This window comes from Lemur catta, chromosome 10 (genome assembly GCF_020740605.2).
Source record: "Lemur catta isolate mLemCat1 chromosome 10, mLemCat1.pri, whole genome shotgun sequence".
Classification (NCBI taxonomy): Eukaryota; Metazoa; Chordata; class Mammalia; order Primates; family Lemuridae; genus Lemur; species Lemur catta.
Genome location: NC_059137.1, coordinates 68,717,796 through 68,745,567, shown reverse-complemented (window position 1 = coordinate 68,745,567; position 27,772 = coordinate 68,717,796). Strand labels below are relative to the sequence as shown.

Genomic DNA, 27,772 nt, shown 5'->3' with positions numbered 1-27,772 from the left:
CTTTGCTAAGAGAGACACTTTTATTGATAATGGTTCAAAGAAAACTAGGAGCCCTAGGGGAATAATTGAGCTTTAACAACTGAAATGAGAAGTTTGCCACAAACCTGGAAACTCAGGACCTTTTAGGACATTCATGCTACCATTAGAGGGTCAGAGTTACTGAACTTGGCAGAGGATTTAGGGGTGTGCATCTCTATGGGATGGCAGCTGAGATGGAGGGCTGATTCAGAGGAAGAAATGATAGGAAAGTAGAAGAACTTTGAAGTGGACAGAGAATGGTATACAGGAATCAAGAGTTGTGCATTTTGATGAAAGCAAGAGCTTTATAGCATTTGTTAATTTCCCTCATGTCTTTAATCTCCAGCATGGTTCTTACACAGTTTCTAGGCAGGAAAACTGGGCAACACAAAAACAGAATGATTTCTTTATAATTGGGAATTGATTTTTTTTAATCACCAAACTGGCACAGTATTTTTACCTCGGAAGACACGTAGATGGAAAATAACCTTAATAAAATCTACACCTGAAGAGGATACTTTATTCTTGCTCCCTGAAAATGCTATCCCTTCTATTGTATACTCACCTGAGGGCCTTGATTTACTCCTCCAGTCAGAGGATTTCCAAGAACATACTTCTTAGCCCGCTCTACACTCCTCCGAACAAACTCATCATAAATTGATTCTTCCACAAAAAGCCGGGATGCGGCTACACAACACTGGCCCTGGTGGTAGAATACCCCTTGGTGTGCGTATTCAACAGCACTGTCCACTGCAAAGAAGACATTCACATTGAAGAAGAGATATTTTCTAAAGATTATATATTGTATATATACTTCTTAGAGGCAATATGGTGATAACGAGAAGTTATGTGTTGTATAGTTAGACATGGGCTCAATACAATCTACCTCTTAATAGCCTGGTGACAAATTAATCTTTCTGATCCTTTATTTACTGTGGAAATAATAGCAAAAAATAGCAGAATCTGAAAAAAATAGCGGCTATTATTATAACTTTAATATAGGTATTATCAAGAATGTAGATTTGATCATAGATTAAATCTCATTTCAAATGATTTTTATAAATATCTCCATTTTTAATTAGATGACTATGAATATTTCTTTCAGCCCTCATGTTTTAACTAGATAACAAAAAAATCTGAAATGTCTATTGCATCAAATAATCTCAAAAGATCTTAAATACTCTGCTCAAAAGGAAAAGTGTTCTTTGTGGGAAAAAAAAAAAAACAAAATAAACCAAAACAACTAAAGAAAACAACAGCAAAAAAACACTAATACTGAGAATCACTCACTCACTTTATGACCTCATTCTAGTAAAGACATTTTCAAAATCTATATAAATGGTATCATATTATTTCATATATTATTCCTATAAATTCTTATCCATTTATTCTGGATAGTAGAATGTACCTTAAAAGGAAGAATTAGGTTGCTTCATTAGCAGATCCTAAAGAAGAATAAAGTTTCCTTTGCATTTTAATTTTCTGCATGCTGAAGATTCAACTCAACATTATAGCAACTGGGTGTTATTTTTATTCATTTTATAAAGTAATCACACCTGCTTAAGTTGTAGTGGGAGTGGTTTACAAAAATCTTAGAAAAATTGGGAATCTTGTCATGTTTACAGAATGTTTAATAAGGTAGTATGCTCCAAAAACCTTCAATTAAGATCACAATAGCAACATAGGCCAATTCCATGCAACATTTGTGTTTATGGCCTCAAATAAATAATGGAGCTGTGAAAGAAAGAGTTGAACATCTACTTCTGCTAATTAACTAATATTTATGAAGTAATTTTGGGATTCTACTTGGTAATATAATCAGAATGAACCCAGAATATTATATAGTAGAGTCTCATCATAATTGTAGATTTTGTATTTAAACTCAACTATATTTGCTAGGGGAAAAAAAAAGAATTTATTTAAATAGTAAGTGTGATCTTCTTCTGGACATTTCATTTAATGAGCTTATGACACAGAGAGAAGGGAGACGGCAAATTGAAAACTGCTGTCTCCCCATTTGGTCTCAGTCTAACATGTCTCCAGGTTATCTCATTACACTTAATATGACATTAATAATTAAAGGTATGAAATTTTATCCATACCATGGCCCCTAAATGCCAAACGTTTATGTTATTCAGAATTTATGTGAGGAAATAGCAATCTATTCCAAAACAGGAAGTAATTGTGTTTGTATTAAACTTATCTATGTTTTATAAGTTTAGCACGATTTAAGAGATGTTCAAGAGTAATTCTGTACTCCGATTAATTCCCTACGCTTTGAAGTTAGAAACAAACCCTTTTGTAAAATTCAAGTTCATTGAATGTCATGATCAGACACCACAAAGGACGCAGGGTGAAGAGTTAAAGCAGCTCATACTCACAGTCCGCATCAGCAAACACAATGCAAGGGCTCTTCCCCCCAAGCTCCAGGGTCACCCTCTTCAGATTGCTTTTCCCCGCAGCTTCTTTGATTATTTTGCCAACCTGAAATGGAGCATTATAAAGGGAGAAGGCTTAATCTGCTCTCACGAAGACAGGTTTATTTAGTGTTTTAAGTTTATATGATATTTGTGCGATAGTTAAACTTCACAGTTAAATTAAACTTGGGAGAAACCCTGACAGTTTTCAAGATTTGGCACCTTTAGATATAAAAGGCTCCCTTCTCCAAGCATACAGACCCAAAGGAATCATAAAAATGCTCATCAGTAAGAGGGCAGAGATACAGAACATGAGAGCTGATTCTGATTGTCTACACAGGAGGTTATTTTTCATTTTAATCAGAACTTCATCTCTCTATGGATTGATCAGATGTACCATGATCCAATCACAACTTATCTATTATGAATTTTCATCCCTCTACTTACACCCAGAGAACTCTACCAGCCCAATTGGCATATTCACCACCTCCTGAATCTCATCTCTCTTCTCATCATATGCCCACCCAACCTGGGCTGCCTCCACGTTCTACCCTTCTTTGGGGCCCACCTCACATCTTACCTTCTCCCTGAATCCTTCTGATGACTCTGCGTAGAAATGACACTCTTCTCCTGGCCTCCCAAAGAACTTCATGAAGACTCCTCTAGAGTCTGCCTCAGATTGTATTATTTGTATACACATAAATGTCCCAAACAGATTGTCACATCCTTGGTAGCAGTGAAGATACCCCAACACTGCAGACCTCTCCTCAGTAGCATCTCTCCACAGTGGGCTCACTGAACTATTGATTGACTGACAGACTTCTCCCTCTTTCCTCCACCGTAACACATATACACTCTGAACAGTGAAGTAGATGAAAGAAATTGGATCTGTGCTCTGCTGATACTTCAGTTACCTGGAATCCTACTATTCTGGTTTCTTCTTTAATGCTAGTTGCCTCTATTGTCTTCACTTTTTTTTCTTTGTGGATCACTTCCATTCAAGATTATTTTCTACCATTGTTCTTGTTTTTCTATCCATAAAACTTGGCTTGTTTCATAATTATTTATTTTTTATCATTTTTACTTAATGGATTTTTACTAACTTTAGTGGATTAGGCTTAATCCACTAAAGTGATCTTTGCTTTTCTTTGTTTTAAATATAATTCACTTTATTTTGCTTCTTTTATTCTCTGGGTTTATTTTTTCCTAATACACATGATAGATTTTAATAAAAAAATTATATTCCAACTGAACAAAAGTAGATGCTTGGTAAGTGTATGTGCAAATTTTATGTGGTTACTGAACTAACTGTTACTGTGCATTATAGAATAAACAATTAACTAATGTTTTCATCTTAAAGATTTCATGTTCTAAATCAAACCTCTAAAAGTAGTTTAATAAAAATAAACTAAAAGTAGACTTTCACTGGGGAACCCAGTATGAAATGTCTCTTGTGTTTCATTTTCCTTCTACAACATACTCCTAAGGACTATTTTCAAAAGTTGAATTTTCATTTAAGATGATTAAGAATTTTCTTTATTCTAGATAACACTCTTTGCCTTTCCCTCTTTGAGTTCCCCAATTTCATTCTGCACATTTTTTTTTCCTTTTTTTAACCTTAGTTTTCCTGGAGAAACTCCATTAAGGTACATAAATTTTATCTTGGGAAAGGGAGTAAAATCAGAATTATTTTTTTAAAAGCTACAGATATCAAAAGACTAGAGTGAAGAATGGTTAGAAGTGTGGATGAGGAAGAAAGGTTGTACTTTTGCTTAGTGCAAGTTTAAGTGGCCAATAAAAGGCTTGCTTGAAATTTCCCAAAAGTCTAAGCCCAAGCAAGGAAACATCCATTTTTTGTCTTGTGATTTCTTTCCTTTACTTGGAAATAAGTAAAGATTCATCATTTTTCTCAAAGAGGTTTGTAATGAAGAAAAGATAAGAACTATAAGCACTACAGGTAAATAGTCTATGCTATGATATTGTGGCATTTCCACCTGGGGCAGAAGTAGCAAATGTTCATGAAAAGGATATAACTTAGTATGTCTTGCACAATGTGTGTAGGGTACTGTTTTACACGAATCTCACAGGACATTAAAATTCTTACCTCACTAAAAGTGTTGTTAGAATGGGAGTCATTGCTACAATGACTCCAAATGTGTAATCTGTTGTTTGCCTTCTTCATGGTATTTGCCAAGATCCCTGATACTTGCCCAGCATCAAACCTGAAGCTAAAAGAGAACCCAGAAGGAGGTTCCAGGGAGCATGGACCTAAGTTCTAAGCATTTGAACTGATGGGTTTTTCTGTGTGGCTTCTACAATCATACTATTCACACTTAATTCTTTATACTTATTTAGAATTAGTCACTGTATTGGTTTCAGGAGGTAACAATGAACAAGTATCTCTGTGGATATTCTGCAAGGGAGAGAAAGACATATAAAAAGACCACGGGCATGTGCTCTTACAGTTGTGTATAAGGGCCAACGGGAACACAGACGTCTGTTGTTAATTAAATTCAGAGTGCTCCCGGGACTGCAGCGGTGAGGAGAAAGCCAGCCAGGGGATATGTGGGGGGAGCCAGGTTGGAACAGGTTATGAGCACGTCTGAACAAAAAGCACGTGGGAATGAAAAGGTGCATGGAATAATTAGGAAGTGACGGGGCAGGTGGCAGAGATGGGGAACATTTATAGGGAGAGGAAGCACTTCCCTCACACCTTCTAAATTATTGTGAGAAATTAAAGATCGGGAGAGGAAAGAGAAGAAGGCAATGAGTACAGACACATATAATAACCATGGCATTTACTGAGTGCTGGGTAGGGAGCTACATGTTTCACCCTTATTAGCTCTCTTAGTTATATGCTGTGCAACTCAGTGATATTATTGTCTCCAATTTATGAATGAAGAAACTAAATTAGCAAGGATACTTAACTTTTGAAGACACAGTGCTAAGAGGGATAGAGGCAGAATGTGAACATAGACGTTTCCTACATTTTTAATCTCAGAGGCTTGGGGTTGAGCCAAGACAAACAGGCAGTGATGCTGGAGTTGGGATCAGGGAACAGCATCCCCTGGTCCAGATGAACTGGAGAAGTGAGCAGGTGCGGGATATAGGCCTCAAAAGCTACGTGGATTCCCTACTCGAGAAGGTCTAGAAGTCCAGGCTGAGGAATTTGTTCCTTTCTTCCCTTCCCTTCTCTGCTACAATTTCAGACTGTGATTTTACTGTTTTAAAATTCATTGCCATTTCTTGAACATTCCCATTTGTTTTATTCACAATAAATAATGAATGTGGGGTTGGCTTTCTCCTACCTCAATTAGGGATTTACAGAATGTAAATGTTTATTTACTACTCTATGTCTATGAAAACAAAGAAAATATATATATTTATCTCATTTTAAAAAGATCAAGAAAATTTGATTTTCCAACATTTCTGTTCTCTATGTTTCTTTATATTGGAGTGGCTAATTAGGATCATAAAGTAATCAAATTGGCCTCACCTCCCTATCTGAAATGTTCTTTTTCCTTCTCAATCTCCAGGGGATTAAGAAAAAAAAAAAAAAAAGGAACAAATCCTCAACACACAGCAAGTTCTAGCACCCATTTGGACATCATTATTCCTTCCTGTGAACGCTCTTACAGCACTTGGTACATATTTTAGTACTTGTTATATCCTGCCTTGTTTCTTACCTACCTCGGCAGCTTTCTAAGATGGGGCGATGCTCACTCTTCACCCTCTATACTGTATACCAATGAAAGGCATACAGTAGTCACTGCATTGGGCATCTAACAATGTCACATTATCTAACAGAATGACTCAAGGATTTTTGTTCCTATAGTATGATCTCATCATTTTCTTTTCTTAGGATACAAAATTATCTCAGTAAATGGGAATCTATTTTCCCAAAGTCTATCTTCCAGGATGCTGTCTTTCTCTCTCTCCCTCCTATTTCTCCTCACAGTGCTCATGGTTGGGGTCCTGTTCTCTAACCTTTGGATGGCCAAGTTTGAGCCAGACAGAGAAGTTAGGCTAGGCCAAGTGTAACATTGAAGGAAGCTGAGTTTCTGGCTCCCTGTCTGAATGTCTAAGGAGGAGAAAGCCCCAAATACGGAGCTTTGGGTCAGCCTCTCCTATTTAATTTTCATAATCTACAGGCTAACACTACATTCATTCATACAAATCTTTGTGGCTTAATTTATATTTTCTACTGTAAACTACTAATCATAGGACAAGGTCTCAGCAGCCATATTTCTCATCAGAAATAATGAGAACATGTTAAAAATAGTTCACTCTAGTCCTTCTGAGTTTGTAATAAGTATTTCATTTCATCCAAAGTACATCTGCTCATGTTCTACACATATATTTGAGGGCTGAAATAAGGAGCCAATCATTAAAAAGAACTTTTGTTTTAAGAAAGTGTTACCCTAAAAATAGTCACATAAAACATGCTTCTGGTAGCTGGAGATGCAGACATTCTTAACTTCTGGGCTGAGTAAGTGATATTACCTCTGTTGATCCTGTGAAGGCCACCTTGTCTACATCCATGTGAGAAGAAATGGCTGCTCCTGCAGTAGGCCCGTAGCCAGGGACAACATTCACTACTCCAGGAGGAAACCCTGCCTGAGAGGTAAAAAAGGAAAATTCATCTAAGTGGTTTTATTCTTTATTATTATTGTTGTCATTACAGTTATCATATATTATTAACAATATTTTCAGCTATTATCAGACCACCTAAAACTAACCTCAAGCGTTGCATTACTGAAGGCCCATTTTTCCTCAGGGTGAGGCTATGGATTATTGGCCCACTGATAACTGTCTCAAATTTCATCATAGTAACTCACAAAGAAAGTATAACTGTTCGGTAAATTATTTACGTAGAAGGAAAGCAATGTGTTCATTATCCCCACCAGCAAAACTAAGAAGCTAAAGGGATCTCACATTTTTAGTTTCTAGCTGTTGTCAATTGCTCAGGGCATAACAGTTGAGGTGTGAGTCCCCACTGGCATTGTTTAATCAGTAAAATGTTAAACAAGCATGGTCATCCCCTTTATGATTGCACTTCAGGATTGATTTGAACCCCAGTTAAAGAATTCAGGTAGAAAGTGTGGGAACTGAGTAGGGCATATTAAAATTTCATGTTAATTACATCAAAATATTAAAATATTTCATTTTAACATCTCTTTTGCCTGTTTTTAATTTGAAATAAAGAATACCTTTAAGATATGAGTTCAGATTTCTTAAATTGAATTTTCTAGTGATTAATGCTTGTTTTTTAAGTTTTGGTAAGATATGAAGACAAAAGGACAATGAATTGTTTGCAAGAAAAAAATATATCAACACAATATAGGTAGTTGATAAAAATAACTTTCATGTTCTCTTTTACCACCTTTGAACAGGAAGACAAAGGCAGAGGAAACCATAATAGAAAAGTGAAAATAAACATATCCACTTAGGGGTAGATGTGTTTAGAAATAATGTGGCCTAAGAGTACAAACAAGCACATTTGCACAGAGGCCTCCAATCTTCACATATCCTATAATAGTTTGAACAAATTTTCAGAAACCACCAGGCCATTAATGGCAGTGACAAACCAACTTAACATTTCAAAATTTGAAAGACTAGAATATCAATTTCAATATGAATTTATGTTCATGAAAGTTGGACAAAAGAAACAAAAAAGTGATCACAAGGTGACTGACACCAAACCCTTGCATTAGACTTCCCGTTGGCATTTGGGCAGAGAATCCTTTCGGTTAACTGTGAGGAATCCCAGCCAGCAGCCATGCTAAATGCATCCCCACACTGGACAGGAGACTTTTGTAAATAATGTAGCTGGCAGTAGCACCAAATGAAGTGGAGTTCTTGTATATAATTTGATTTAGGAGACTTACCTCTTTTATTAAGGATGCCACATGGAGTGCAGTGAGAGGAGTTTGCTCTGCTGGTTTGACAACTACTGTGTTTCCACAGCTCAGGGCAGGTGCTATCTTCCAAATAAACATGATCAATGGGAAATTCCACTAGAAAGCAACACATAACAAGAGATTCTTTGTATTGCTGAAAAGCACATTTGCTAATCTAAGTTCACATGACATATCCCCAGCAGATATTAAAAAGTAATTGTAGTATTTTTGTGTAATCATCCAGTATATTCTAATTAACTTCATTGCTAAAAGCAACTAGTAAATGCCAAAATGCTCTAAATAAACCAGATACGGGAAGGGAGTAGGAGAGGTTTTGAAAATTCAATCAAGTGCTGTCAATTTGAGTACTTCTTCTACCAGGAAGATAAAAATCACTGCATGGTTTGGCTTACCATTAAGCATATTACAAGTTATCTGTCAGTGTTTAAAAAGTATGAGTATTCCTCCCAACCCACAGGTGATTTATTATAATTATTTACCTAATTGTATCATTAGTAGCATTTATTTCTAGGACAAATATCTTGTTAAAGACAAAGATATCCTGGGTCCAGAAACTGAGTGCTTGGGTTCAAATCTCAGCTCAGTCACTACCAGCCATGCGAAGTCACACAAGCTACTTGCTCTGTGTGTACAACTGCATCATCTTTAAGTGATGATAACGGTCCTCTCCACCTCAGAAGGTCTCCTGAGGATTAATCAAGAAAGTGGGCCAAGAGCTTGACACACTGACTGGTTCATCATAGGCACACAGTACATATTAGCTGTTATTAGTATTTGCAGTTACGCAGTTTTTATAGATATTACTGTAATTTTTGAATTAATGAGGAATTTCATTAAAAATGTTGATACAGATACATTTCAATCTACTTGGAGCGAAAGACATTAGCCACTTATTCATCTGAGAACTTTAAGGTACTTCACCATTTTTTATTTGGCCTTTGGAAGTACGTCAGCTAAAGAGACATCATCTAGTCTTCTGTTTGTTAAGCTTAAAAGGAAAGATTCACAATTCCACTTAAAAAATACTATCTTCTTTAAGAAGAACTTGGAGTATCAGAGCCTCCCATCTTAAGACACAATATATTCCATACAGTGCTCTAAATGCCTCTGGTATTGTTTCTTTCATTTTTTTTTATTCTTATTTCAGCATATTGTGGGGATACAAAAGTTTAGGTTACGTATATTGCCCTTGCCCCCCACCGCCCCCCTGACTCAGAGCTTCAAACTTGTCCATTCCCTAGACATTGCGCATCTCACTCATTATGTGTGTATACACCCATCCCCTCCCCCACCCACATCTGCCTGACACCCGATCATTGTTATTCCTAAATGTGCTCTTAGGTGATGAGCAGTGAACCCAATCTGATGGTGAGTACATGTGGTGCTTATTTTTCCATTCTTGGGATACTTCACTTAGTAGAATGGGTTCCAACTCTACAGGATTAGAACACTCTGGTACTATTCTCTGTAATGAGAAGCCTCAGTGAGGAGATGAAGAGTGTTGGAGACTAACAGAGCCCACTACATTTCACTAAAAGGGTGACCTGCAGCCGATGTGCCCTCTATGAGCACTTTGCCATGCACCTATGAAACATGGCTCTTAAAGAGAGGACAAAATATGATTTTAAAAAACAACCCATAGAGTATAAGGTTAAGATCTGTTGATACTGTAGTACTGAAATAATCTCAAGAGACATGCCAGGATATAGATAGGTTTTTGGACTACCTAATTAATATCTAAGATGTTTAGTCACAGCGAGACCAAGTTCAGCAAATCCTATATTTATTCTATATTTAACAAATATATAAGGAGACTAATGGCCAACAAACCCATGAAAAATGCTCAACATCTCTCATCGTCAGGGAAATACAAATCAAAACCACAGTGAGATATCACTTAACTCCAGTGAGCATGGCCTTTATGAAAAAGTCCCAAAACAAATGTTGGTGTGAATGTAGAGAGAGAGGAACACTCATACACTGATGGTGGGACTGCAAACTAGTACAACCTCTATGGAATGTTATATGGAGATACCTGAGAGAGTTAAAAGTAGAACTACCATTTGATCCCACAATTCCCACTACTGGGTATTTACCCAAAGGAAAAAAAGACTTTCTATAAAAAAAGACATCTGCAGTTGAATATTTATAGCAGCACAATTCACAATTGCAAAGATGTGGAAACAATGCAAGTGTCCATCAGTACATGAGTGGATTAATAAAATATGGTATACGCATACTATGGAGTACTATTCAGCCATAAAAAATGGTGAACTAATACCTCTTGTATTAACCTGATTGTAACTAGAAACTATTCTTCTAAGTGAAGGATCACAAGAATGGCAAAAACAAAACCCACATGTACTCACCATTAAATTGATACTAATCGATCAACATTTATGTGCACATACAAAGTAACATTCACTGGGGATTGGGTAGGTGAGGGGGAGAGGGAGGGGTAAATTCACACCTAACATGTGTGGTGCGGGCTCTCTGGGGGATTGGCATGCTGGTATAGCTCTGACTCAGATAGTGCAAAGGCAATTTATGTTACAAAAGCATCTGTAACTCCGTAATATTCTGAAATTAAAAATTTAATAAATAAAAAACAAATATATAGGAATCTATTTGTGTTGTATGAAGTTTCATTACTAAATCTAATAAAATTAGAATTCTTTTTTAAAAAAATTTAGAATTATATAGAACAACAACTTACAGGAATGATTTGGCCACATACACCAATAGGTTCATGCCTTGTATAAGTAAAAACGTTTCCATCTAGAAAGTGAAATACACAGAGTTATATATAGACCAATGTATTTGTCATTCACAGAATGGTGTTTTGGGGCTGATATGAGAGAATAGTGTAGACAATAATTAAAATATAAAACACATCTCCAACTGTTCGCAAAATGAAAATGGAGTTCTCAAGTCCTAATTTGGAATGACAGGAACCATAAAATTGAGTTAGGTGAAAGCAAAACACAAAATTGGAAACAATATGAAAGATAATTAATTCTATCTCTCATCATCTAAGTCAGCTGATTTCTAAATCATCCTTCTTCTCAAAGTTTAGTTAAAAAAACTGATCAGAAAGGAAAGAAGAGGTCTCCAGCTAAGAGAAGAACCATATTCACATGTGTTTCTGGCAGCTCGAAGTTCTATCAGTAATAGTAACTTTTTTTCAAAAATATAACACTTTAAAAAATAGTAAAATGAAAAAACAGATAATTTTTTAAAACCTCTCTATGATTAATAATCCTTTCCTACTCACTTGTTCTAAAATGTTGTTTTCTATTTGCCTACCAAACCATAAAAGTAAATTCTCTTAATCCATGAAAACAAATGCCTGAAATAAAAGATATTTCTTTTCAATCTAGATTTGACTGATTTATGTGCTTCAAAGTTGATGTGGTCATTCCGAGAGTTACATTGTGTTTTGTGCTCTCTTCTGTTTTGGTTCCCACAGAAGCCTCCTGGCTTCAGCAAGAACTCTCTATATCGACATCTATTTGTGCTTTAAATGGCTTCTACCATTTTGTCCCAGAATAAAGTGAGACAGTCATTAAGATAGTCACATTTCTTCACACCATCATGGTTTCACTCTCCTCTTTTCCCTTCCTGGTTACAACTTCTGACCTATCTGACGTTAAAAGTAGATTGGAAATGCACATCAGGGCCAGTTCTGGGGTGTTGTATTCCTCAAGCCAATACGTTTACATGAATTAAATTCTACCAATAGTGTTTCGCACAGTGATGCTTTTTCATATTTTATACAAAGTGTTTTTCATATTTCTACCCAATTTTGTACATACTCCACTACATACATACATCTTTACGCACACGAATACTTAACTTGGCCTATAAACACAGTTCCTTCTTGCTTTGAAGCTATTTGAAACAAATCAATGTGAATTAGTTTGTTTAATTAGTCTGGTCTAATTATATTGCGTTTGACCAGGCACAGATGATCATAATTGACTCATCCTGGACATGCAAAGAGGCATAAATAATTACATTATAGAAAGGGTAGAAATGTCACTATTGGAATAAAACCCAAAGAAATAACTTCTGAAGCCAGCTTTAAAAAGTTTGGTTGAGCCCTTAGAGAGACAATTGCATAAAATCAGTAATGGTGGCCATAAGAATGTTCTTATTTTAATATTTTCTAAAATATGCATAGTGTTATCTTCTGCATGATTATGCTGAAACAACTTTAAAAGCCATTTGTTCGAGCTCATATCCAAGGTTTCTTGGATCTGAGTCTTCTTGGCCACAAAGAAAAAAAATAAAAAAGCCATTTGATGAATCTTAACAGCACTTCCAGGTTCAGAGCTGTGTTGTCTCAAAGTCTAGGGGAAAACAATTTTTCTTTATGTGGTTGACATCTTTAAAAGTGAGAGTTTAAAATTATTCAGCTCTATAGTAATATCCTCACTGCTATTCCCACCCCTAGGGGTTTCCCAAAGCTACTCACCAACTGGTATTGTACGGCCCTGGATCTTGTCAGCCCAGCCTGCACAGTAGCGTAACGCGTTTATGCAGCCTAATACATCCATCAGATATGCATTGGGAAATAGTTTTCCACCATTCATTGCCTCCATTGTCTGAAAAACAGATCAAATTCCAAATCTAAAATTCCATAAAAGTTTTACATTAAAAATACATATAGTCAATATTTTGAATAATCATGTGCTAGAAAATTTTGAAAATAGAAGAAATCTTAAGTCATCTTGTCTAACATCCTCTTTTTAAAAAAGAGACTAAAATAAGAGTTAAAATGACTTGCTTGAGGTCACATAGCAAGATCTGGGTACAAAGGATTGTGAGATTCCGGTTTGTAAAGACTAGTGCTTTTTAATCTCATTTTGAATGTCCTCCAGCTAACAAACTTTCTAGGAATCAGTCACAATTTGATGTACACACAGCAGGTGAGAATGGTACCCAGTTTCAGTCAGATCAGAGTTTCAACCAGATTTCACTTACTGTGTAATCCAACTCTATGTGACAATTTATTGTCAGTGACTATTAATGATGGCTCAATAATCATTTTTAATTTTTGCATTCCATGTGGATATAGGCAAGCTATTCATACAAACTTAAGTAACACCTGGATTTTTCATTCATAATTTTCCTCAGCAGAATTTTTAATGATGAAACTCCCAGTTTTGCCATTATTACCATAATTATCATTTGAATGGTCTATAAAGTTCAACATTTTGTAGTCTAGTGCCCTAACCATTATAGGATGACCTATCTCCTCTTTTCCTTCTCTACTTAAGCAGAACTTTCAAGAACTCTTTGGGATATAATGTTCTGCTGGGGTGATTACCTGGCAGGAATATCCAGGTGATAAACTGTTAAAGGTGTCCTGTCTCTGTGTTACACTGTCTACCATCTCAAAATTTAACCAAACACAATTTTTGTATGACTGTACCTTTCCCCCATAGGACCTTATGCTGACAGGCAGTTAACAGATCGGATGAATAAGAGAAGCCAAGTTTATGCAAAATCTGCTTTCTTCTACAGGACATTTTGGTTTATATAGTTTTATTGTATATACCTTCTATCTCCACGTTTTTGTATACTTTGAATTATGCTGAATCACCAGTTGAGTAATAAATGGTTCTTTCATTAACTGTAATTGCTAATGTTGATTTTTTTTTTTTTTTAAGAAAAGCAGGCTTCTCTGTAACTGCCACTTTAAGATTCTAAAGGTAATAAAAATGTACTATGGAACCTGATCTTGGTATTGGTTTGGGTTAAATTGCCTTCATTATAATGCCCAACTGAGAAGACAAAAACGAGGAGGAAATACTCTCCACAATGATATCACCCACTGACTTATCTAAAGGCTAAAATATAAGTTAAAAAAACAAAGCAAAAACAATTTTTATAAACACCTCCATAATTGGATTTTCTTTCTTTAATCTTTGCCTTTTTCACCTGTAAAAAGAGCATCATTTAATTATGACCATTGTGAACAGACATTTCAGGGAGAGAAAAAGTATCCATTTATTATATACCTTGGTGGCCTATTGGATATACATTTCTCTAAAAAGAAATGAGATTTATTTTAGAGAAATATTTGGGGCACCTTTAACAAATGATTTGTTTTCCCTAAAAGTGTTCACTAGTCAAGTACTTTAAGAAACCCAGTACCTCATTCCATGAGATTCAGACTCCATGTGACCTTGTTAAAGGATTTGAGAAGAAGTTGTAGAGGAAAGAAATTTCTTTAATTTGGTTTAACTTGGGGTTTGACAACATTTAGACTGTAGAATCTATTATGGGAGCAGAAATTGACATCACCCAGAACTGGAGTACAGATTAGTACTTTGAGAATACACTCAATGGTCGGAGTCCTACCTACACAAGAGCTGGGAGATAAAGATAAAGTCTTTTCATTTTGCTTGTAGAGAGCATGTGGTGATCACTAAAACCAAAAGAACTTGCCAATTCAAACAATGAATGCTTTTGAGAGCTCTATCTACCTATCCAGTTTGGTTAATACTCACTGCGAGCAAGAGACGATCTCTTTCGATTAAATCAGCCAACTTGAATAATAGTCGTCCCCTCGCTGAAGCATCCATAGTACGCCATGGAGAACCAATTTGAAAAGCCTGTCTTGCGGCCTTCACTGCTTTGTCAACATCCTCCTGTGAGTCAAAGGGAATTTAATTCAGTAGGCTGAACATACTCGATCAGCCAGTCCAATGGCAATAACACAACGAAATAGACTGAAGCTCCTGACAAGCAGGCACTGTGTCTCCAATAGCCTGAAGTCTAGCACACTGTGCACACTCAACTACACCATGTTGCAGTTACACTTGCTGAATGATCTCTAGAATGACCAGCTCCACACATCTCGCATATGCTTGATTTCCTAGAATATAAATATTATAGTAATAGTTGCTATCATTTGCATGCTTGCTATATCCCAAGCAATGTTCTAATAACTTTACAGATATTAACTCATTTAATTCTCAGTCATTTAATGGGACAGACATGTTCCCCGTTTTACAGATGAAGAAATTCAAGCAAAGAGAGAGGAGATTTACCCAAGGTCAATAACTAAGAGGGGCAGAACTGCGTTTTAAACAGAGCTCGTCTCACTTGTAGAGCCTTTGCTTGCTGTCACCACACGTTACACGCCCTTGGTGACTGGGTTATAGGAGTTCCAGGCTAAGCTCAAGATCCAAAGTAGTGAATATTTTCTTTGATCTCTGCTGACTCTCTACAGCCTGTCCATTCTCATGAAGGGCCTATTAGAGGGTGAATAAGAACTTTTCTTTGCTGTTGAAGAGTAAATGTTATAAACATGTGCCCATTCTTTTTGTGCAGAGGGAAAAGGCACAGAGGAAGTGGACCTGGTATATCGAAGGGTCTTCAGGAAGCAGCCCCTCCTCCCATTTCCCATCTGGGTACAAAGAGGTTTTTTTAAACACTAAATAGGTAAAGAAGTCATTTTCTTATTATTAATAATGCACTGCTTCAAACTACATTCATTCTAGCAAAAGACAAATAGTAAAGTGATTCCACACTCGGTCTAGACTCTTTGACTCCACTCTCCTATTGTCTTCTTTTTTTTTTTTTTTTTTTCCAGACAGAGTCTCGCTCTGTTGCCTGGGCTAGAGTGAGTGCCGTGGCATCAGCCTAGCTCACAGCAACCTCAGACTCCTGGGCTTAAGCAATCCTACTGCCCCAGCCTCCCAAGTAGCTGGGACTACAGGCATGAGCCACCATGCCTGGCTAATTTTTTGTATATATATTTTTAGTTGGCCAGATAATTTCTTTCTACTTTTTTTAGTAGAGACGGGGTCTCACTCTTGCTCAGGCTGGTCTCAAACTCCTGACCTCGAGCGATCCACCCGCCTCGGCCTCCCAGAGCTAGGATTACAGGCGTGAGCCACCGCGCCTGGCCCTCTCCTATTGTCTTCATGCAAGCTCTTTCTACTATTCTGCGTTTTTCTATACCAGGTATCTCCTCTGGTTCTTTCCTAATCTACCTCAGTTACAAATGTTGCCCTGGCCCCTCCATTCCCCTGCAGATCTTTGTTCAGACCTCTTCTGCACTCTGCAGAATATACCTACTACAGGAGTCACCACCTCCCTCTTTCATCACTACCTCATATATCCTTTTTTTCCTCCAGCAAGTCAGTTGCAAGCACCTTAAAGGCATAGATCATTTCAATATTACTTCATACATAGGATTGGCCACCGCATGAAACTATGTGTGCTCCATAAATCATCACTACATCATAAGGCAGTAGCTTGCAAATTTTTTCAGGAGACATAATTCCCTTTGAGAATTGAGGGGAGGGTGTGGGTAATTACCCTGTTTTAAGTTGTACAAAATTAAGCTAAATCCCATCCAAGCATGACACGTCCCCCTTGGAGAATCATGGACCTCAAAATAATATCCCCCTCCTTAGGCTTAGGCTGTATTCAGTCAAGAAACTCTAAACTTACAAGTCTACAAATGAAATATAACTTTTATAGTATTTCTCACCAAACTAAGATGATTTGGGGTAAGAGGGATATTTTAGAAGTACAATCTGTTATGATCAAGTGATGATACTTACTGACTAGAAGCAAAGATTCTTTCACTATAATATATCATACACTGGTATATCTCACTGTCTAACTTTTGAGAGAATGATGAGTATATACAATAAAATACATGCATTCATTGCTTGCTTTTCCTGAGAAATTATACACACACACACACACATGAACACACACACATGCACAGTGCATATTTGGGGCATTCAGTTAATCACATTGATTGCTTATATTTGGACCCTGTCTCATGCCATAGGTTCTAAATTTTTTCAAGTTAAATTCAGAGACGAATGTTAAAAAAAATAAAGAAAAGCAAGCCATAAGAATCTGAGATTGCCAGTATGATCTGTGGATACCATGGCCTACAAAATATATGCTGCTTTGTTTTTAAACAGATCTGTGTGACACAGCTTTCATTTGGATCTTCTGCTCAGTGTCCTGCCATGAGCCTTAGCCAAATATGGGGCATTATAGGCATCCTGGCCTCCCAAAGGGCTATGGAGAAACTGGCTTCAGGACAAGTAACTCTGCCGTATGGAAAGCACATCCCTAGAGAATGCTGCTATAAATAAAGATGTTTTTGTGCTTATGTCTTTTGGATCATGCCCTTCCTTTTCTTATATCTTATATTTATCTTACAGGAACGGAAATAGAATAATGATAGTTAATATATTGTTTTAGAACAAAACAATCCAGATTTGAATTCTGATTTCTCCTTATTAGCTATGTAAACTTTGAGCTATTTGACTACACATCCATCCATCTAAAGATTTGATTGATAAACATGCCACTCTGTAGTATTCTAAGCATCAGGCTGCTAATGATAGAAAAATGAAGTAAGGAGATTGCCCTTTTGGAATATTCAATCAAATGGGAGAGACATACAACCAAGTCATCACCCCAATACATTATAAGAAACTGTGAAAAATATTCTGGGGAAATATGTTGTGGCAGAACTTCTCTAAGGTTCAGTTTTCTTATCTTTAAAATAGGGACATGGTTATCTCACAGGGTTGTGTTGAAGATTAAATAAAGTAACACTTGAAACACGTTTTCTGTATGACAGGCATGGTAAGTGTTGATTAAGTTGTGGCAATTGTTACTGTAGTCCTAGCAGTCAAAACAACCTTTAACAATAACTCTTGGTAGTTCTAGTATATTCTAATCTTCCTTTCCATTTTCACTGTCCTGCACTATTTAGGCCCTTCTCATTTCACATTGTCAATAGCCTTCCCAAGTTCATTCTCTTTTCTCCCTGAACTGTCTTGACTATTGCTACCAGGCTAACCTTCAAGTACTGTTGTCTTATCATTCTCTCTTTCAAACATTTACAACTGTTCCATTTTATCTACAGTCTGAAGGCCAAACTCCTCTGCCTGGTTCTCAAGGTCCAACGCTGTTGGGCTTTACCTCACCCACTCTAACTTAGTGTTCACATTTTTTCTACTCTATCTGACCCAACTCCTTCTCACCTTTGCTCCTGTAACTCTTCTTGCTAGAGTGATCTACCAGTCCACCACTTTACTTTAAAAATCTTACATATTCTTTAACACCCAGCTCAAATATCAATCTAGCTAAACCCTCACCAGACTAATCCAGCTTGATAATAGCTTCTAGTCAAGAGCCTACTAAGCTCCAGGCACAAGGTAAGTCCTTTACAGTCCCACCAGTACTGCTAGAGCTAAGCATCACTGACTTTGGTTTTCAGGTGAGTAGACTGTGGCTCAGACATGATATCCAGCAGCTAGTAGAACCAAAATTTAATCTATATCTGACTGTAAAATCTAGTTCTTATAGCTCTGTAAGACTGCCCTAATAATGAAATCCTTTGAATATTTACTACTATCTGTATTATAAGCTATGATATGTCTTACTATTCAGGGCCTACAATAGGCAGTCAATAAATATTTAATAATTTGTTATCTATCTTAAAAAGTTTTCAAGTTATACCGATTTTATATAAGGATGCATCTTCTATGACATTTATATAATAAATATTTCAATAGGTTTCATTATATAACAAAAATTTTTACATTATTCAAAATTCTTAGGCATCGGGGTTGTTTTTTGTTTATTTTTTAATTACTTAGGCATCAGGGTTATTTTCTTTTTTAATTCCAAAACTATCATTTCTTGGATTTTTATTCCAGGACTGACTTTGTCAGAGATATAATTTTTGAATTAACCAGAAAACAATTTGGTACATAAACTCAGATTTGCCAACGTTAATAACACTTTTGCTGGTGGCATTTAGAATGTTCTTCTTTAGAGGAAAGGGCCACAGGCTGAGTGCACAAAGACAGTTCAAATGTTGCTGAGATATCAAATGGCTGTTGAGCACACTTAAGGGAGAACTGAACTCTTCAGTCACTCCCACATGGTCCATCTCCACACCAAATTCATTCAGAGATGCAGAAAATAGTCATCAGACCAGTTCTACTTTTACACCTGTCACAGGCACTGACTTTAATGGACATTTACTTTTATCCCCACCAATTATTTGTTAGGTCATGCTTTAGTATTAAAAGCAGTTTTCAGGATTAGTCAACAGAGCCTAAAAGAGTCACTAAAGTGAAAAGAAAACATTTCCCACCCACATCTGTGCTTTGCTTTGTAACCTCCATTTGTTCTGGCCCCTCCTTCTGTCCTTATAATGCCACTGAAAGGGGGTACATAGCCCATTGTGAGCGCCATTCTACTCCTAAATTAAATCCCTAAAACCTCTTGGCTCATTATCTAAAGAGTCAGTTCTAGCATATTGGGTTTACTGTGACTATGTAATTTGCTTGATTTGTACCTTTCATGAAGCAATGTTATCCAGAGTTTATTATACATTTTCCAGAAAAATTGCAAGAACATCAATAATTATTTGAAAACAAAAGTTTTGAATAATTCCAAAAAGAATAAGCGAGTGCTGGTTGTCAAGCAAACAGCAGCTCACCATGAACAGTTTGTATCATGAACAACTGAGTTTCAGTGATCTAATGTCCAGATACCTCAGTCAGCATCATGACCTGGTGTGAAGCTTTGCTGGATGTTACTGAGCGTCCTTGATTGCTTGTCTGAGCAGTACTAACTCTCAGTGAGCACCGAGCACGTCAGTGGCAAAGATTTCTAAGGCTACTAGTATGATTATCAGCCTTCCCTTACCACATGTTAGGAAGAAGGTAAATCCTGCAAACTGTGCCAACAAAAGTCCTCAGACTACCTGACAAGGTCCCAACTGGAAATTCAGGAGCAGAGACTTGTTTTACTGATAAAACTAATTCCAGTGGCAAAGCTAAATGTTCAAGGCTCCAGAACTAAAACATCAAAAATGTTAATATTAACTCAATGATTTTTAATGAAATAACTTGGTAATTTATTGTTCTTTAAGTTCTATGTTAACTTCTTAGTTTTATCTAGCAACCTAGAACTAACAATGTTATGTTAATAAAGGATTTCTCTCCTTTTCAAGCCTATGATTAATCCCTCCTTAGGCAGCCTGTATAATACATCTAGACGCTATTTCAGTTTAAAATCAAGCAAGAAAAAATAGTATGAAAACCTCACCAAGACACCCAGAAGCACAGGCTCATCATCGTCATGACGTGACTACTGTGTCTTTATGTACCAAGAACAACTTAGAAAAGTTCCCCAGCCTGCATCAGAAGCCACATTTTTCTGACATGTCTCTTATATTTGCAATGGAGTTTGGGAGCTCAGAATGGCAAGAAACCAACAAATCTGGCATAAAAATGGAACTAGTATTTAAAAACTCACCTTATCGCCTTCTTCTACATGGCAGATTATCTCCTCAGTTGCAGGATTAAGGACAGGAAATTTCTTGCCACTCACTGAACTATGCCATTCATTGTTTATGAAGATCTGTAGGGATGGAAAGTAGATACAAAGATATTTAAATATGCAGCAAAGGTTGGAAATTTTTATAAACTTAAAGCATTACACAATGCCTAAATGATGCCTATCCCTTCATCCTTCAAAATTTATTGGCTGTTTAAGACATTCTGTGCATAAACGCACACACACACACACACACTCTCTCTCTGAAATAGAATACAAAGTGATTTTAAGTTTCACAAAGATATACATTCATTTGAACCCTAGAAAATACAGACTAGAGGAGACAATCTAGAAATGAAAGATTTTACCTAAAATAGCCATGAATTTGAGGCAAGAGTGGAGGCTTTAGTGGGCTTGATCTTTAAAACACATTGCTTCTATTTTCCACTTCAATTTCTCAACATCCTCATTTTTGGCTACTGGTGATTTGATATCATAAGTGACTACTTTCTAATCCTTTATCTTACTGTTTTAATGCTAGTAAAATAATTATGCTAACATAAAGGATTTTAAAAAAATTTTGCTCAGAAAAATTTAGCTAGTGATATGATTTCACTGGCTTTTTAAAAGCATAGGAGTTTCATTCTCCTTTTCAAAAGATTTCCTGAGAATTTATTTGTCCTCAAATGAAATCAGGCACTACATTTTTTAGTGATATGTAAGACATGCAACTAAAGAAAGACAGAACTCTAGGAAATAGGGAATTTCGTTCTGTGTGCAGTATAGAAGAACAGAAATATTAAAAGTGGATGTCAGTCAAAAAGTCTCAGTTTCAACTTTTATATCACTGAATTTACATTTCATTAAGCAACCAGCTTTGATATCTCATTCACTTTTCCATACAGAAAAGTATTTGACAAAGTCAAATTAAGAAAAACAACACATGTTGGCATGGATGCAGAGAGACAGGAACACTCATACACTGCTGGTGGGACTGCAAACTAGTGCAACCCCTGTGGAAAGCATTATGGAGATACCTTAAACAGATTCACGTAGACCTACCATTCCATCCAGCAAGCCCATTATTAGGCATATACCCAAAGGAACAAAAGTCATTCTATGACAAAGACACCTGTACCCAAATATTTATAGCAGCACAATTCACAATTGCAAAGATGTGGAAACAACCCAAATGTCCATCAATTCACGAATGGATTAGCAAATTATGGTATATGTATACCATGGAGTATTACTCAGCTATAAGAAATAACGGTGATACAACATCTCTTTGGTTCTCCTGGAGAGAGTTGGAACCCATTATATTAAGTGAAGTATCCCAAGAATGGAAAAACAAGCATCACATGTACTCACCAGAAAATTGGTTTCCCTGATCATCACCTAAATGCACATCGCAGAATGATACCAACTGGATATCAGACTGAGATGGGGGGTGGGGGGAGGGGATGGGTGTATGCCTACATGATGAGTGCGTTGCGCACTGTCTGGGGAATGGTCATGATTGAGGGTGCTGACTCGGGGAGGTGGGGCGTGGGGGGAGGGGATGGAGGTATGACTACATGGTGAGTGCCAGGCGCACTGTCTGGAGAATGGACACGCCTGAGGCTCTGACTCAGGGGAATGGGCGGGACATGGACAATGTATATAACCTGAGCTTTTGTACCCCCGTGATGAGCTGAAATAAAAAAAAAAAAAAAACAAGAAATACCTCTTTTGTGTTCTGTTTCTCACAAAAGCTAGTATTTCTTCTTTTTTCATCCCTTTATTTCTTGTGTTGGTACCCTACTATTAAAGTCCATTATACGTTCTGCTTTGTGTTAATGTTAGGTATCTATATCTCAGTGCATGAAACTCTAAAAAAAACCTAAAGACATTACAGTACTTGCCCCAGATTTTTTAATGGGCCTTTCAAAACTTGTATTAGATTTACTCCCACTTGCTAGTCCTACCTTCTCTCTGCCCTGAAGGTTGTATTACCTTCTCAGACTTTGTATCTCTAAATTAAGAGAACACAATATCATTCTGTCAGAGATATACCCAGAATTCCACTCTTCTACAGTATGATTTCACTAAAAAATAAAATAAAAACATATAGAATTGATTACATTCTATTAGGCCTGTGCTGAAACTTTCGAGCTCTTGCCTGAGTCTCTTAACTTTAGGTGTGTGATAATTTGTGGTTTCAAGTTCTCAATATACTCTCAATACATTAGAGCTTATTTCAATCTATATAATCTCTTTTAGTGAAAGACTCATTACAATATATATGTACCATCTAGTTTCATCATCAAAATCTTATATCTAAACTATACATAAAACTCCCCCTTCAGATTAAAGTCAGTGAATGTTTTGTAAATGAGCATTAACCTAAGGTCAAAACACAAGTTTACCTGGCAGCCTGCAGGCAACAGAAGAGATTAGCTGTAGCAGATCCCAAATTACCAGAAACTGTTCTGTATTATTCAGTTTTAACATTTAATCTAAGAACGCTGTAAACCCAACTTTTGTTTTAACTTGTGCTTACATTTATATAACCCTGGCTAGTCACTTTTGTTCCATCGGAAAAGTGTTTGTGAAATAATGAGTAAATACTTGAGACACACTCTGGATGGTACTGTGGGAAAATGTGAGACGAGTTAGCCATGACCACTGCTCTCCAGGGTTCTATAATCTTGGAGGAGAGCGTATTTATACCAAGATCAGCAGTAAAGAATTAAAGGTTGTGGAGTAAAGTGGCCAAAGCAGTGGGTTAGATAATAAATGGTATAGAGGGAGGCAGGCTGGAAGAGTGCATCCTTGAAGGACGGGATTGGATTGGTGGAAAGAAAAACAATGAGCAAAGGAGGGACCAACCTTGGGAAGTTCTGTAGCACAGTAAAGAGATCAGCTCCTAACAGAACAGAGAGTTCCAGCAAAAACAAATTATAGATAACGTCTGACGATGAAAATAAACTGCATTTGTTGTGGAGCTTGATCCCCAGAGTGAGAAGTTTGTATTCTATTCTGGACATAAGGGAATGACTGCATCAGATGGATGTTTTATGAATACTGATTTTAAAGTACCCAAAATTGATTTGAAGTAGAGCAATCAAAGTCCAGGAAATTAGCCCCAGACTACTTTAATAATCCAATCATGGAGTCATAGGTTTTAGAGTAGAGTGATGCAATAATACAGTTTGCAAATTATGAATTATGTACATTCTCCTACACACCGAGGTCTTTCAGCATATAAAAAGAACTCAGATCTTATGGTCTCAAGGCCACATGTGACCCTCCAGATCCCCAAGTGTGGCCTCTTGACCGAATCCAAACTTCACAGAACAAATTCCTGTTCTGTAAAATTTGGATTCAGTCAAAAGGCCGCATTCAAGGATCCAAAAGGCCACAGGTAGCCCCAAGGCCACAGGTTCTCCACCCCTGTGGGTTGTTAGGCCGGGTATTGCACCATACTTTTCTTCCCCTTAGCTATGGAGAATGTATTGGTAGGAAGTACCTTAATTACCTTTTTTCTGTCTTAACATTATTAGCTTTACATTTGGCATTTGCCTTGTAGCTATGTCACCAAATGTTTTTGCATACTCACCCTTCCTATAGTTATATTTAATGGTTATGTGGAGAAAGTCTAGACTAATGAATGTTTTTTACAATAATTATAAAGTCTATTTTAGGCCTGTAGAAATATTCTATCATGGCAAAAATGTCATTTTCCATTTGTTGATTGCCCTTAGCAAGTTTAAGGGAAAAGGGATGATACTATAAAAGTAAAATATTCTTGGGTGCTATTTAACCATTAAATTAATTATATTCTTTTTTTTTTTTTTTTTTGAGACAAAGTCTCGCTCTGTTGCCTGGGCTAGAGTGAGTGCCCTGGCGTCAGCCTAGCTCACAGCAACCTCAAACTCCTGGGCTTAAGCGATCCTACTGCCTCAGCCTCCCGAGTAGCTGGGACTACAGGCATGCACCACCATGCCCGGCTAATTTTTTCTATATATATTTTTAGTTGGCCAGATAATTTGTTTCTATTTTTAGTAGAGATGGGATCTCGCTCTTGCTCAGGCTGGTCTCGAACTCCTGACCTCGAGAGATCCATCAGCCTCGGCCTCCCAGAGTGCTAGGATTACAGGCGTGAGCCACCGCACCCGGCCTAAATTAATTATATTCTTATTATGAATTTTGGGCTAAGGATACTTTTGAATAATATGTATATAGAGATGTCAATTTTAGGTTCACAATACTGATTGGAAATGATAGATGCCTATGCATACTCTTGGATTTCAAGTGCTTTTTATGTGGGGAATCAATCCATGGGAATGTTGAGGCAACTTAAAAACTGATTTTTACTGTTTCAATTTCAGATATGTCAGGTTTTAAGAGATGTATCATATTCTCTTTGATAAATAAGTGACTATTTCCTGGATGCAGTTTTGTGTTCAAGAATAAGTCATAATTTTGAAAAACAATTTCCTTTCCAGAGTAAATCTATTATGTCTTAATGCATTTGGTATAATGCTACAATTCCAAATAAATAAGCAATTTTATCAAAATATTTCGAGTTTGGATTAAGCTGGATTTCACTACTGTGCAAAATAAAGATCTATTCGCCTTCTCTGTTGATATGAGATTTTAAAACCAGTTGGCTAAAGGGGAGAGCCCCTGACTGCCTCCAAAACATACCAGGTGCCCTAAACTCATACTGTCTCTGCAAGACAGCAATGGGCCAGCAGCTCTAGATCCAGTAAGAGAAGCCAATACTTCCTAGGTGGCAGAGAGACTTTAACAGATGACACTTTCAATGCATGAAGGATTTCAGCACATTCCAAGGGAGAGAGAGGGTGGTGAGAGTGACCGTTTTCTATCACCTGTGTGGATTTCCAAACCTGAGATCCTGGGTCACAGCATTGGGAGTGATGGGTGGTGGTGTCAATGTGCAGGCAGTGATGTATGTTGTGTGTGAGCTTTTTCCTCAGCCTTAGGACCCTTGAAAAATTACCAAAGGCAACGGAGAATTGGGGGACAAGACAGGGGATGAATAATGATGGACACAGACTGAACAAAAGTCAGGAGGGTGTTAAACGTTTAAGAAAATCAAGGCTGGATCTCTGACAACTATTTTCAAGGCAGTAAAGCAAAACGTTGGGACTCAGAGTCAAAAAATGTAAAAGAAAATGAAGGAGGAAATAACAGATGGGAGGAAAATTTTTTAACTGCAGTCAAAGGAATGAAAACAAAACGAAAGAGTGACCAAAACCAAAATAGGAGAAATAAAAATGTATTAAGCATATGGAAAAGAGATGCTATTTCAGGATACTGTTCCTCCCTTATTCATTTTCTATAATTGCCACCTGTTTGACTCTTTCCAGTAAGTTTTTCTAGTGAGTCCCTACTTTGAATTGAAATTTCCTGTGAATGACAAATCTGGAATAAGAAAGTGAGGGAGACTAGAGTCTTGGAATCTTCTGGGCGTACTTTTGCCAAATGCAAATTGTTTGAGGGTATGGATTCACCCACATTTTTCAGGTTCCCATTTGTAATGAAATTAAATGGAAAGCATTTTTCCCTTTAATAAAACCTTGTGGAAATAATACCTCAATACACTTCATAGGTGCTGGTCAGCCAAGTTAAAGGCACAATCTGATCTCTGCTGACACTTTCCTAAGGAAAAGAGCCAATGAGCTGAACAACTTCCTCATACATTGTGCATATGAAAATGAAAATGCAACAGACCTTAGGACTGCAAAACCATTCATGGTCACAAGTATGGAAATAAAGGAGCAGGAACTGTTACTGTATCATTAAATTATAAGGCTCTCTGCTTTTCTCTAGTTAATTCAGAAAGCAAAATGGCTCTCCCCTGAGTTGCAATAGTTCATTTCTTACTTTACTTTCTGTATCACACCCTAAAGATAATTTTAAGTGATTAGATTGGTTAGACTGTGTTTTGCTTATTTATTTAGCCTGTTTTGGAGTTCTCGGCTCTGACAGAGAGGCAGGCATTCAGACTTGGCAGCAGTGTGAAACAGGCCAACTTCAGACATACTCTCAGAAATGCACAGGTAGGATCCTTGTCCTCTTTCTCCCTAGCTGCAGATTGTGAAGTCTGGACCTGCCTCCTGCTCTTGTTTCTCTAATTATTTATCAGTTAATAATTATACACCTTTTCCGAAGTCTACAAACCTGGCTAGAGACATAAATAAGAATGCTTGCTTCCCCCAAATATGAGAAATAATGTAAGTCCACTTGAACTTTTTTGAAACAGGAACTTCCTCATCTAATTATCAGACTTCAGTCCTCATACACAAACACTCATTTTACTAAGCATATAAAAAATGATACTATTTCAGTATGCTCTATTTCTCCTTTCTTGTTTTCTATTATTTCCCACTTGTTTGGCTCTTTCCAGTAAGTTTTTCTAGTGAGTATCTGCTTCTCTTATGATTCTTTCCGGTTATACTGAAGTTAATAGAACTGCGTAGTAAAGTCCACTGATTCCTGGAACAAGAACGTTTCACACAGAAGAGAATTCGTTTCATTTGCAAATCTTTTAAGAAAAGATGTGATTTAGAGTTCACTGTTTGATCAGAACACTAAACCCAGGCCTGCATTTTGCAAGCCTTTATTTTTCTATTTGCAAAGGGCTCTTTCACAAGTTTACTTAAATTGACCTTTCATTCTTCAAATGAATGTAGTTTTTACAAACCCGAGTCAAAGCAGCAAATACAAATTGTACTAACCTTGGTATGCTGAATCTTCAAATTGGTGAGTGGGGCAGGTACATCTGGCTTGCCTGAGGATGACATTTCTGGTTCAGCTCCTGGAACACAGGAGACAGGTGGTTTGGTTCTGATAGAGCACTTGGCTTTATCTGTTCCTTTTTATCTGCAAGGGCTAAAGTTTATTTGCATACTGGGATATGATTGGATGAACAAATTCAGAGCAAAGAAAAAGAAAACTACACTACTTATTTGTAGCACCCAGGGCAGGAAGCCTTTGACTTTATATTTAAATCCTTAAGAAACCAGCTCTCCAGCATTGAAGTTGCATCTGGAGACA

The 27,772-nt window shown here is 36.9% G+C and overlaps 1 protein-coding gene across 1 annotated transcript in view; it reads right to left on the bottom strand.

Annotated features, from left to right (window-relative positions):
• Positions 1 to 27,561, bottom strand: part of LOC123645640 (aldehyde dehydrogenase 1A1-like) — a 40,259-nt gene extending 12,698 nt beyond the window's left edge. Inside the window, exons 1-9 of the mRNA XM_045562095.1 lie at positions 27,454 to 27,561; positions 20,684 to 20,788; positions 14,875 to 15,015; positions 12,834 to 12,963; positions 11,073 to 11,134; positions 8,324 to 8,452; positions 6,939 to 7,052; positions 2,400 to 2,502; positions 584 to 768 (exon numbers count right to left, since the gene is read on the bottom strand). Coding sequence (XP_045418051.1) covers positions 584 to 768; positions 2,400 to 2,502; positions 6,939 to 7,052; positions 8,324 to 8,452; positions 11,073 to 11,134; positions 12,834 to 12,963; positions 14,875 to 15,015; positions 20,684 to 20,788; positions 27,454 to 27,519 — 1,035 coding nt within the window. The 5' untranslated portion in view covers positions 27,520 to 27,561. The remainder of the gene's footprint in view (positions 1 to 583; positions 769 to 2,399; positions 2,503 to 6,938; positions 7,053 to 8,323; positions 8,453 to 11,072; positions 11,135 to 12,833; positions 12,964 to 14,874; positions 15,016 to 20,683; positions 20,789 to 27,453) is intronic.
• Between the last annotated feature and the right edge of the window lie 211 nt (positions 27,562 to 27,772).